The sequence below is a fragment of the Nomascus leucogenys genome, chromosome X, assembly GCF_006542625.1.
Source record: "Nomascus leucogenys isolate Asia chromosome X, Asia_NLE_v1, whole genome shotgun sequence".
Lineage (NCBI taxonomy): Eukaryota > Metazoa > Chordata > Mammalia > Primates > Hylobatidae > Nomascus > Nomascus leucogenys.
Window position 1 is genome coordinate 55,127,519 of NC_044406.1, and position 14,059 is coordinate 55,141,577.

The 14,059-nt window shown below is 36.5% G+C and overlaps 1 protein-coding gene across 1 annotated transcript in view; it reads right to left on the minus strand.

Moving 5' to 3' along the window:
* LOC115833214 (cilia- and flagella-associated protein 47-like) overlaps positions 1-14,059 on the minus strand; it is a 46,230-nt gene that overhangs the window by 13,767 nt on the left and 18,404 nt on the right. The window contains 1 exon segment of the mRNA XM_030806507.1: positions 12,135-12,359. Within this exon segment, the coding sequence (XP_030662367.1) occupies positions 12,135-12,359 (225 nt within the window).

The following is a 14,059-nucleotide window of genomic DNA, read 5'->3' on the forward strand; positions in this document are numbered from 1 at the left end:
TACACCCACGGAGTCTCACTGATTGCTAGCACAGCAGTATGAGATCAAACTGCAAGGCGGCAGCGAGGCTGGGGGAGGGGTGCCCGCCATTGCCCAGGCTTGCTTAGGTAAACAAAGCAACCATGAAGCTCGAACTGGGTGGAGCCCACCACAGCTCAAGGAGGCCTGCCTGACTCTGTAGGCTCCACCTCTGGGGGCAGGGCACAGACAAACAAAAAGTCAGCAGTAACCTCTGCAGACTTAAATGTCTCTGTCTGACAGCTTTGAAGAGAGTAGTGGTTCTCCCAGCACGCAGCTGGAGATCTGAGAATAGGCAGACTGCCTGCTAAAGTGGGTCCCTGACCCCCTGAGCAGCCTAACTGGATGCACCCCCCAGTAGGGACAGACTGACACCTCACTCAGCCGGGTACTCCTCTGAGACAAAACTTCCAGAGGAATAACCAGACAGCTGAATTTGCGGTTCACAAAAATCCACTGTTCTGCAGCCACCACCGCTGACACCCAGGCAAAAAGAGTCTGGAGTGGACCTCTAGCAAACCCCAACAGACCTGTAGCTGAGGGTCCTGTCTGGTAGAAGGAAAACTAACAAACAGAAAGGACACCCACACCAAAAACCCGTCTGTACATCACCATCATCAAAGACCAAAAGTAGAAAAATCTACAAAAATGGGGAGAAAACACAGCAGAAAAACTGGAAACTCTAAAAAGCAGAGTGCCTCTCCTCCTCCAAAGGAACACAGCTCCTCACCAGCAATGGAACAAAGCTGGACAGAGAATGACTTTGACGAGTTGAGAGGAGAAGGCTTCAATGATCAAACTACTCCGAGCTATAGGAGGAAATTCAAACCAATGGTAAAGAAGTTAAAAACTTTGAAAAAAATTAGATGAATGTATAACTAAAATGACCAATGCAGAGAAGTGCTTAAAGGAGCTGATGGATCTGAAAGCCAAGTTTCGAGAACTACGTGAAGAATGCAGAAGCCTCAGTAGCCGATGCGATCAACTGGAAGAAAGGGTATCAGTGATGGAACTTGAAATGAATGAAATGAAGAGAGAAGGGAAGTTTAGAGAAAAAAAGAATAAAAAGAAATGAACAAAGCCTCCAAGAAATATGGGACTATGTGAAAAGACCAAACCTACGTCTGATTGGTGTACCTGAAAGTGACGGGGAGAATGGAAGCAAGCTGGAAAACACTCTGCAAGATATTATCCAGGAGAACTTCCCCAATCTAGCAAGGCAGGCCAATATGCAGATTCCGGAAATACAGAGAATGACACAAAGATACTCCTCAAGAAGAGCAATCCCAAGAAACATAATTGTCAGATTCACCAAAGTTGAAATGAAGGAAAAAAATGTTAAGGGCAGCCAGAGAGAAAGGTCAGGTTACCCACAAAGGGAAGCCCATCAGACTAACAGCTGATCTCTTGGCAGAAACTCTACAAGCCAGAAGAGAGTGGGGGCCAATAATCAACATCCTTAAAGAAAAGAATTTTCAACACAGAATTTCATATCCAGCCAAACTAAGCTTCAGAAGTGAAGGAGAAATAAAACACATTACAGACAAGCAACTGCTGAGAGATTTTGTCACCACCAGGCCTGCCCTAAAAGAGCTCCTGAAGGAAGCACTAAACATGGAAAGGAACAACCGGTACCAGCCACTGCAAAAACATGCCAAAATGTAAAGACCATCAAGGCTAGGAAGAAACTGCATCAACTAACGAGCAAAATAACCAGCTAACATCATAATGACAGGATCAAATTCACACATAACAATATTAACTTTAAATGTAAATGGGCTAAATGCTCCAATTAAAAGACACAGACTGGCAAATTGGATAAAGAATCAAGACCCATCAGTGTGCTGTATTCAGGAAACCCATCTCACGTGCAGAGACACACATAGACTCAAAATAAAGGGATGGAGGAAGATTTACCAAGCAAAAAGAAAACAAAAAAAGGCAGGGGTTGCAATCCTAGTCTCTGATAAAATAGACTTTAAACCAACAAAGATCAAAAGAGACAAGGCCATTACATAATGGTAAAGGGATCAATTCAACAAGAAGAGCTAACTATCCTAAATATATATACACCCAACACAGGAGTACCCAGATTCATAAAGCAAGTCCTGAGTGACCTACAAAGAGACTTACACTCCCACACAATAATAATGGGAGATTTTAACACCCCACTGTCAACATTAGACAGATCAACAAGACAGAAAGTTAACAAGGATATCCAGGAATTGAACTCAGCTCTGCACAAGGTGGACCTAATAGACATCTACAGAACTCTCCACCCCAAATCAACAGAATATACATTTTTTTAGCACCACACCACACCTATTCCAAAATTGACCACATAGTTGGAAGTAAAGCACTCCTCAGCAAATATAAAAGAACAGAAATTATAACAAACTGTCTCTCAGACCACAGTGCAATCAAACTAGAACTCAGGATTAAGAAACTCACTCAAAACCACTCAACTACATGGAAACTGAACAACCTGCTCCTGAATGACTACTGGGTACATAATGAAATGAAGGCAGAAATAAAGATGTTCTTTGAAACCAATGAGAACAAAGACACAACATACCAGAATCTCTGGGACACATTCAAAGCAGTGTGTAGAGGGAAATTTATAGCACTAAATGCCCACAAGAGAAAGCAGGAAAGATCCAAAATTGACACCCTAACATCACAATTAAAAGAACTAGAAAAGCAAGAGCAAACACATTCAAAAGCTAGCGGAAGGCAAGAAATAACTAAAATCAGAGCAGAACTGAAGGAAATAGAGTCACAAAAAACCCTTCAAAAAATTAATGAATCCAGGAGCTGGTTTTTTGAAAAGATCAACAAAATTGATAGACCGCTAGCAAGACTAATAAAGAAGAAAAGAGAGAAGAATCAAATAGACGCAATAAAAAATGATAAAGGGGATATCACCACCAATCCCACAGAAATACAATCTGCCATCAGAGAATACTACAAACACCTCTACGCAAATAAACTAGAAAATCTAGAAGAAATGGATAAATTTCTCGACAAATACACCCTCCCAAGACTAAACCAGGAAGAAGTTGAATCTCTGAATAGACCAATAACAGGCTCTGAAATTGTGGCAATAATCAATAGCTTACCAACCAAAAAGAGTCCAGGACCTGATGGATTCACAGCCAAATTCTACCAGAGGTACAAGGAGGAACTGGTACCATTCCTTCTGAAACTACTCCAATCGATAGAAAAAGAGGGAATCCTCCCTAACTCATTTTATGAGGCCAGCATCATCCTGATACCAAAGCCTGGCAGAGACACAACCAAAAAAGAGAATTTCAGAGCAATATCCTTGATGAACATTGATGCAAAAATCCTCAATAAAATACTGGCAAACCAAATCCAGCAGCACATCAAAAAGCTTATCCACCATGATCAAGTGGGCTTCATCCCTGGGATGCAAGGCTGGTTCAACATACACAAATCAATAAATGTAATCCAGCATATAAACAGAACCAAACACAAAAACCACATGATTATCTCAATAGATGCAGAAAAGGCCTTTGACAAAATTCAACAACCCTTCATGCTAAAAACTCTCAATAAATTAGGTATTGATGGGATATATCTCAAAATCATAAGAGCTTTCTATGACAAACCCACAGCCAATATCATACTGAATGGACAAAAACTGGAAGCATTCCCTTTGAAAACTGGCACAAGACAGGGATGCCCTCTCTCACCACTCCTATTCAAGATAGTGTGGAAGTCCTGGCCAGGGCAATCAGGCAGGAGAAGGAAATAAAGGGTATTCAATTAGGAAAAGAGGAAGTCAAATTGTCCCTGTTTGCAGATGACATGATTGTATATTTAGAAAACCCCATTGTCTCAGCCCAGAATCTCCTTAAGCTGATAAGTAGCTTCAGCAAAGTCTCAGGATACAAAATCAATGTCCAAAAATCACAAGCATTCTTATACACCAATCAAAGACAAACAAAGAGCCAAATCATGAGTGAACTCCCATTCACAATTGCTTCAAAGAGAATAAAATACCTAGGAATCCAACTTACAAGGGACGTGAAGGACCTCTTCAAGGAGAACTACAAACCACTGCTCAATGAAATAAAAGAGGATACAAACAAATGGAAGAACATTCCATGCTCATGGGTAGGAAGAATCAATATCGTGAAAATGGCCATACTGCCCAAGGTAATTTATAGATTCAATGCCATCCCCATCAAGCTACCAATGACTTTCTTCACGGAATTGGAAAAAACTACTTTAAAGTTCATATGGAACCAAAAAAGAGCCCGCATCGCCAAGTCAATCCTAAGCCAAAAGAACAAAGCTGGAGGCATCATGCTACCTACTTCAAACTATACTACAAGGCTACAGTAACCAAAACAGCATGGTACTGGTACCAAAACAGAGACATAGATCAATGGAACAGAACAGAGCCCTCAGAAATAATGCCACACATCTACAACTATCTGATCTTTGACAAACCTGACAAAAACAAGAAATGGGATAAGGATTCCCTATTTAATAAATGGTGCTGGGAAAACTGGCTAGCCATATGTAGAAAGCTGAAACTGGATCCCTTCCCTACAGCTTATACAAAAATTAATTCATGATGGATTAAAGACTTACATTTTAGACCTAAAACCAGAAAAACCCTAGAAGAAAACCTAGGCAATACCATTCAGGACATAGGCATGGGCAAGGACTTCATGGCTAAAACACCAAAAGCAATGGCAACAAAAGCCAAAACTGACAACTGGGATCTAATTAAACTAAAGAGCTTCTGCACAGCAAAAGAAACTACCATCAGAGTGAACAGGCAACCTACAGAATGGGAGAAAATTTTCGCAACCTACTTATCTGACAAAGGGCTAATATCCAGAATCTACAATGAACTCAAACAAATTTACAAGAAAAAAACAAAGAACCCCATCAAAAAGTGGGCAAAGGACATGAACAGACACTTCTCAAAAGAAGACATTTATGCAGCCAAAAAACACATGAAAAAATGCTCATCATCACTGGCCATCAGAGAAATGCAAATCAAAACCACAATGAGATACCATCTCACACCAGTTAGAATGGCCATCATTAAAAGTCAGGAAACAACAGGTGCTGGAGAGGATGTGGAGAAATAGGAACACTTTTACACTGTTGGTGGGACTGGAAACTAGTTCAACCATTGTGGAAGTCAGTGTGGCAATTCCCCAGGGATCTAGAACTAGAAATATCATTTGACCCAGCCATCCCATTACTGGGTATATACCCAAAGGACTACAAATCCTGCTGCTATAAAGACACATGCACACGTATGTTTATTGTGGCACTATTCACAATAGCAAAGAGTTGGAACCAACACAAATGTCCAACAATGATAGACTGGATTAAGAAAATGTGGCACATATACACCATGGAATACTATGCAGCCATAAAAAATGATGAGTTCATGTCCTTTGTAGGGACATGGATGAAACTGGAAACCATCATTCTCAGCAAACTATCCCAAGGACAAAAAACCAAACACCACAAGTTCTCATTCACAGGTGGGAATTGAACAATGAGAACACATGGACACAGGAAGGGGAACATCACACTCCGGGGACTGTTGTGTGGTGGGGGGAGGGGGGAGGGACAGCATTAGGAGATATACCTAATGCTAAATGATGAGTTAATGGGTGCAGCACACCAAAATGGCACATGTATACATATGTAACAAACCTGCACATTGTGCACATGTACCCTAAAACTTAAAGTATAATAATAATAATAATAATAAAAGAATACTACATCTAGTTCTCAATTCTGGAAATAACCTCAGAATTTGCCGTCTTGTGATTACAGAGAAGTTGGAAAAAGAAAAAGGAAAATGGAGGCTTAAGATGATTCTGAAAACTCAAACCTTGAAGATGGTGCAGATGACTGAGAAAATAGAAGTGAGGAAGGGAACTCTTCTTGGGTGGAGGCAGTGTCCACTGTTCTAGAGTTAAGTTTGACATGGCCCTGGGTCAGTCTAAGTTAGTAGTAGAAATCATACTGCCTACATAAAGTTCCTTTGTTGGGAAATAACACATAAACCTTTCTTTTTGATTTTCACACCATTCCTGTCCTCATGCACACTACTTCTGTGAATCTTCATTACAGTCAAATTGGTATAGATTTAAATAAGATCTAATTTTACATAACACCACTCCTCAGCAAGATTAGCCAACCTGCAGCCTATGTAGAAATGCAATGAGATGATGTCTCCATTAAGTTGAAATCCTCTAGAGTAAAACAAAACATACAACTCAGAGACATATGAAGAAACTGGAATACTTTCTTGTGCCCAAAGCCAAGACAGAATTTCAGTATATAAGTGGTCACTTCTATCAAATGTTACTGAGAACTGGAGGAAAATATCAGGGAACCATTAAAATGGGAGCTTCTTGAGGAGGGAGCCTACGTGTTATTTATTTGAGTATTCCAAGGTGTCCACCAGAGAGTAAACCCTAGGTAAAATTGAGGCCAAGAAAAATGCGTTTTTTTTCATTTTAAAGGCTGAGATTGTTATGAAGACTTGTTTTATTCTTTTCATTTTGAATCTACCTCAAGGACTAACTTCATCAGTGCATAAGACAATATTTACATTTATGTCTTATCAGTAGATTTGACGTCTTGTCAGGAGTTTTATAGAGTTGGCTTTCCTAATTGATTTGATTAAACTTTTACATACTAAGTTTTTTATTTGAATATTTTTTCCAAGTTTGCATTGGGTGGATCAAAACATAATTAGGTGCAATTAGTTACTAAATGCTAAACTTAATCTCCAAAAATTTGTTTCTTAAAAAATTCTAGCTTAATCCCTAAACATAAGTTGCTCATTTATTGCAGAGTAGATATTTCACGTGTACAAAAGTTCTTACCTACTGTTATTATAAAATTTAAATGGAGAAGCTGATAACATTTATGATTATTTTGCATTTGAATACATATATTTCCATGATGAAACATATGCACATATCTTGAATTAATGACCCAATTTTATTAACCATACTGTCACTTTCTAAATGTTAAGTCATTTTATCACAGTCAACATATCCTGATAGGCATGTATTTGCAGATAAAGAGCAAATAAATCTGAATGGCGTGGCTTTAATGTCAAAATTATACTTCCATACCTGCATCCTCACATCATAAAATGTCATAACACAAATGGCCCATGTTAATGTCAACACTACTGGGAGCTGTGCCAAAAACAATTCTACAAGAATAACACAACGATTGCAAGTTCCATAGAGTTTAATGATGCTGTCACAAAGTTGTTTGATTTCCATTATATACATACAATCAGGATTGACTTAAGTATGTAAGCCTCCTTCTTTTGCTCACAGTTAATATTTATTACATTTTCAGAGTAAAACTAACTTTCTGAAAAAAATGCATTCAGGTTTCGCACTTATTGAATTAGAGCACTTACCTTATTGAATCAATTATTGAGGACCAAAAGTAGGAAGTGGTAAAATTAAAAGCTATGTGCTTTCTATTATAAACTTATTAAAATTTAAATGAAGTTTCCATTCAATCTAATAAATGTGAGGATATAATTGATAAATACTGGCTTTCTGACATTTTTATGTCAACAAGACATTTATTACTCATAAAATGGATTTTTAAAATAAATATTCCATTTCAGTGATAGTGATATCACAAGAATCAGTTTCACTAGTGGTTACTATATTGGAATAGTTTAAGGAAATATCTAAGCATGTGAAAGCCTTAGGCCATAATTCATTTCATTTAACAACAATAACAGTAACAATCTACTATATGTCATATGATTCACATTATATTATTTCTAATTTTTTTTTAAATTTTAAGTTCAATAGTACATATGCAGGTTTGTTACATAGGCAAACTTGTATCATGGCGGTTTGTTGTACAGATTATTCTGCCACTCCAATTTTAAGCCTAGCATCCGTTAGTTATTTCCCTGATGTAATTCTTCTAACAACCAAGTTAGTTATGGAATTATCACCCTTAATTGTACATATTGAACTTAGAGCTAAAACAGGTAAGTAACTTGTGCAAGGTCACAGGAGTACAGAAGAGTTCGAATATAAGCCTATATCTGCATGATTCAAAAGCCATGTTCCTTCAACCCAGTTCAGTGCACCCTTCCAGGATTACTTCTTGGATTGTTTCTTTGAAATATTTTCATTCTTAGATGCAATTCCATTAAATAAGATACTATAATGGTCATGCATAAGTGAGAAGGATATAACACTTTAATTTTTTATTTTCTTTTTTCCTTTTTTTTATTTTTTGAGATGGAGTTTCGCTCTTGTTGCCCAGGCTGGAGTACAGCGGTGCAATCTTGGCTCACTGCAACCTCTGCCTCCCAGGTTCAAGTGATTCTCCTGCCTCAGCCTCCCGAGTAGTTGGGATTACTGGCACCCACCACAGGGCTCAGCTAATTTTTTGTGTTTTTAGTAGAGATGGGGTTTCACCATGTTGGCCAGGCTGGTTTCAAACTCCTGACCATGTGTGATCCACTCGCCTCAGCCTCCCAAAGTGCTGGGATTACATGCGTGAGCCACCGCACCCAGCCCAGGATATAAAATTTTTAAGGATAAAAGTGAAAATCACAAGTGGAACTAAATTTACATATAAGGGGATGTGAGTTGCTTTTTCTAAGTGTATTTATTCTGGTGAATTAACTATTTATTTTAAAACTCAATGGAATTTAAAAATAAGAGTTATAATAGCTTTATATTCTTCTGATGGTCTACTTTTTAGTTACACTGTACGGCAGAAGATGTTGATATTCTGCATCTGTTTTAGTTTTATACTACACAAATTATAAATTTTTAAAAATTTTATTATTTTCAATGAAAATTAATTATATCACAAAATGATAATAACTATAAACAACTGAAATTGTATCAAAGGATGTTAGATATGATATTGGTAAGCTCAAGCTGCCATAAGAAAATAGCAAAGGATAAGTGGCTCAAACAAGACATTTATTCTTTCACCATTCTGGATTCTGTAAGTTCAAGATCAAGGTGCCAAAAATTTGGTTTTAGGTGAGGCCTCTTTTCCTGGCTTGTAGATGGCCATCTGCCCACTGTGTACTCACATAACATTTTCTCTACAATGAGAAACAGAGAGAGAGAGAGAGAGAGAGAGGAGAGAGAGAGAAAGAGATCTGGCATCTCTTCCTCTTCTTTAAAGGACATCCATCCTATTGGATTAGGGCCCTACATTTAACCTTAATAACATCCTTAAAGGCCTTATCTCCAAATAAAATCACATTGGAGGTTAGGATTTCAAAATATGAATTTGGGATGGGGCACAATTCAGTCCATACCAGACACAAATGCCAAGAAATATATTACTGCAAATATATCCATACAAAATTTATTATAAAATATAACATCCAATTACAGAATATTGTTTCATAATGTAACACATATGGTATTGCTATGGTCTAAATTATACCCCTCCACAAAGTTCATATGTTGAAACTCTAAATTTCAGTGCTTCAGAATGTGACTGTATTTGGAGTCAGGGTCTTTAAAAAGATAACTAACGTAAAATGATGTAATTAGAGCGGTACCAAATCCAGTTTGGCTTGTGTCTTTATAAGAAGATGAAATTTGAATACACAGCAAGACAACAGGGAAATAGTACACAGAAGAAAAACCACGTGAGGACACAGCAAGAAGAGTTTATCTGCCAGCAAACAGAGAAGCCTCGGAAGAAACCAACCTTGACAATACCTTGATCTTCGACTTCTAGCATCCAGAACTCTGAGAAAAAAATTTACGTTGTTTGCTCCAACTTGACCCTCTCATTTGTTACATTCTCCTTCCTGAAATGCAAATTTTTTACCCTTTCTTTTGCCACTTTTTATATTTCACAGCATTTTCTTCATTCTTATATAAATGTCCTGCAATGCAATTTCCATGTTTTATTCATTATACCACACAAATTCAAAAGGTAAATCTCTGTGAAAGAAAATGTTAAAAAATAAATATGTAATGAACATCGGCCCCATTCCATGCTCCCAGTGATCCTGGATGTTAGAAATTCCAGATGAATGAGATGTGGTTTCTGCCCTTAAGATGCTCACAGATTTGTGGGATTCACTGACTCAGGGATAAGTCAGTGGAGTTGAAAGTGATTTACAAAATTCCACATAGCTGTGTTATTTCCTTAACTAATATATGTTCTCATTCTCCTATTGAGATTGAGTGCAGAAGGATACAGAGAAAATGCAAAATTGCATCTCCATGTATCTTTAGGTCTTCTACCCAAAGAATCTCTTTACAGAAATTCTGTTATTTGTGATTAACAGTCAAAATTTCACCCCCACCTATCCATGGCAGGTGGCACCTGAGAAATGGTGGACTCATTGTCAAATAAATACCGTTTTAACTTCAGGTTTTTTACTTTCATGATTACCTTCTAAAGCCATGTACCTAATATTTATATTTTTCATTTGCGATTTTATATAGAAGGGTTCCTCAAACTGTATAAGAACTCTCAGAATTAGGATCATCCATGCTGGATTTGGGCTTACACGAGATAGGCAGAGGGACTCCTATATTTGTACATGAAGGTCGGTGGCTGCATTTCTGGATACTTGTTCTTTTTTTGCTGTGCCTCTTCTCGGCCTGAAATGTCTGTGTCATGTGGGCATATGCTGCTGATGTCTGAGATGGGGATCTTCTGTGTCTGCCCATAGGCCCGTCAAGGACCAAGAAGTCTCCTATAACTGACTCAGCCACTCCCTAGTCCTCATATATTTGTCATTCCTATTGTGGCATCAGGGCCAGACAACTGCCACTCTTCTGCCTCTCCAGTGGGGCCCCTCTAACATCCCAACACAGAAACCGATATGACAAGCTGCCTGGATCTTGATTCAGTCACCTTAAGTGATTTAGAAACTTCTAGCTACCTTGTAATCCACAAGGAAGCAAGCCAATCTTGCCTTATTACCACGATATTGAGAGCCTAAGAAATGAAAGAAAATATTTTAAGTAACATGTCAAAGTTTTAATACATAGTATCACTAGGGACTCAAAAATCCTGATTTGGAAATAAAAAACTGAATGTCAAATCTTTAATTTGTATTCCTGCTATAAGAGTATTCTTCTTGCCCTCCATCTCTATTCCTGCTAGGATAGATGAACATCTCTGAGCAACTATGGAGCAGATTCCATAAACAAGCAAAAGAGAAAATCACAATAATATATCTAAAAATATATTAACCATATTACATAAATAATTACAAGTAACAAATGCCATTTTAATTGTATAGGAGCATGGAAGAGGGAGTAATAACATGTTCAACTCAATGCTAAATAAATTACTGCCTATGGATGTGGGATGTTTCAGTGTACATGGATGTTGCAAGCGCAGGCTAAAGAAGCAATGTAAATTCACCAGTACTCTTCTCAGAATGTAAATGTACATTGTTTTTCCATTTCTTGGCGACTTGCCATTTAATCTTTGCAGAGGAACACAGATATTATGACAATTATTTTTCCTATCTTTTGCATCAACCATTTAAAATTCCTTTCGCCTGCCTATTATTTTAATACTAAAAGACTTTACATATGCAGACTAAAAGTCCACAGTACCCATAAATTGAGATGATACTAATAATAGTCTGAGAAATAAAGCTTGTTGGTTTCATCCCTTTTTAACTAAATGGATTTATATATTTGCTGTAGACCAGGATTTTCTAAATGAGGTAATGGATCCGAATTATCAGCATCACCTTGAAACTTGTTATAAATGAAAATTAACTTTGAAAAACTCAATGGGTAAGGGTCAGTAAACTGTTGTTTTAACAGACCCTCTCAGTGATTTTGATGCATGATAAAGTATGATTGCCTTAGATTAAAAATCCAATACATCATAAAATGCTTATTGGCTATTAAGCATTATATATTTTTCAAAATGTGTGAGATATATATACTTTACCAGACATATATATGTGTGTGTGTGTGTGTGTGTGTGTGTGTGTGTATTTGGTTAAAAGGAAAAATAATATCAAAGTCTATCTATCTGCTCATTTATCTAACTATCCAAGCCAGAGTTACATGCTTATATGAGCACATCCAGGCACTTACTTGAGAAAGTCCAGAAGTGAGGAATGTTGTAAATGGAGTTGAATTACCCTTTTTTCATGGTTATCTACAGGTAAAGATTGACTTGAATTAATTCCAGGTGGCATTTTTCCACTCAAATGGAGCAGCACATCACAAATGGTCTTACTATATTTGGAAAAGTCATTCTGTCTGGAAAACTTTTGGGGTGGCGAGGTTGATGAGTAGAATTGCATTTTATATACATCCCTATGAGAAAAAGACTTTAAATTAAAAACAGTCTCAAAATGTTATAGTATGGGGAAAAAAAAACATGTTCAATTCAATGACTAAATTAAACTCTATTAAAATCAACTAAGTAAGAAACTCCATAATACACTTCACTAGGCTACCATTTGTTAGTCAAAAAAGATTTGTTAAATATTATCATAGATTTCCAGCATCTCTTTTAAACACACATAATTAGCTAATGTTGCAACCGTCAAATCTGAAGTATTAGATTATGAATAGATAGGATCTTGAGAAACAGAATAGAGATTGAATTTAATTAAACCCATCACCTACTAGCTGAGTGAGTATGGCAAGCTATCTAAACTCACTGAGCTCAATTTTGCATGATATAAATTGGAGATAATAAGGTCTATAATAGTTTCCAAGATAGATTTCAAATGTTTATCACACATGTATATACAAAAATAATGTACACACATTTTCTCAGTATTTGTATTTTAATGCTTAGAAGGGCAAATCCTGCACATTGGCTTAATAAGCAGGGATTTTCATTTTAAAGATAAAGCCCATAGTTCTTTAAATAAGATACTGCAATCTCTAATTCCTAGTAATATTGCACAAGGTTGTGATGCATACTGACTTTTAATGAAGTTAAAAATTACCACTATTCTTGCTGTCTATAATTTATTAAATATCTTATACCACATTGTCTAATTGTTAGCAATGAGAGTCACAGATGTATCACTTGCTTAGATTGACAAATAAGTACCCGAGGCCATTTTGAATCGCAGTTACCCACTTTGGTAGATAGGAAGTTCACACAGAAGAAAATACATTCCACTGGGCAAGAAATAGACTACCACTGCTCAAAATATGGCTCTTCCACTTATTGCATGACATTATAAAAGTTACTTGACTTTTCTGTTCCTTAGTTTCCTCATAAGTAATGGGTATGATAGAGCTAGTGTATCCTGAAGTTACCAGCAAAGAAACAAATATTTTATGGAGAAAATTAACACCACTATTGGTCAAGATTAATGCAAATGAAAAGCAACAATAAGCAATAAAAATAGACACTCAGGGATCCCAGGTATTATAGTTGTAAGACACAGGTTTTAAACTAACCATATGTACTATGTTCAAAATTTATAATTTTGCCATGGAACAATAAATTATATAAAATTTGACTAATGGAGCATTCACAAATAAAAATCTGAATAAATAAAATTAAGAAATCAATGGATGAGCCTAACAGTAGATTAAATCAAATAAAAACAAAATTACTGCAATGAAATATAGGTCATAGAATAGGATTCATACTGCAACATTTGAGAAAGTAAAAATCATCCTACCTGCAAGACTAATGATGCAAAAAAAAGAACAATGATGCTGATAAATATATAGGCAAATATGAACTGATTAAAAACCATAATTAAACAAAAATAATAGTATTAAACATTATTAAATCATTATTGTTTAATAACTCCATAGTTGCCTATATATAGTTTAACTATATTCATTTTGCTCTTACATATATATTAATATGTTAAAGGATTTTGTTTATCAATTATGAGAATCCCCTATTTGGAGATTGAAAATATTCAAAAGGCTCACCCATCACTATCACCAGCAAACATGCAGTAAAATGATTAACAAATAAAACTCTTTTAAAAATAAGAATTGTAGAATATCTCACTATTGTTATACTAGTGTGCAAA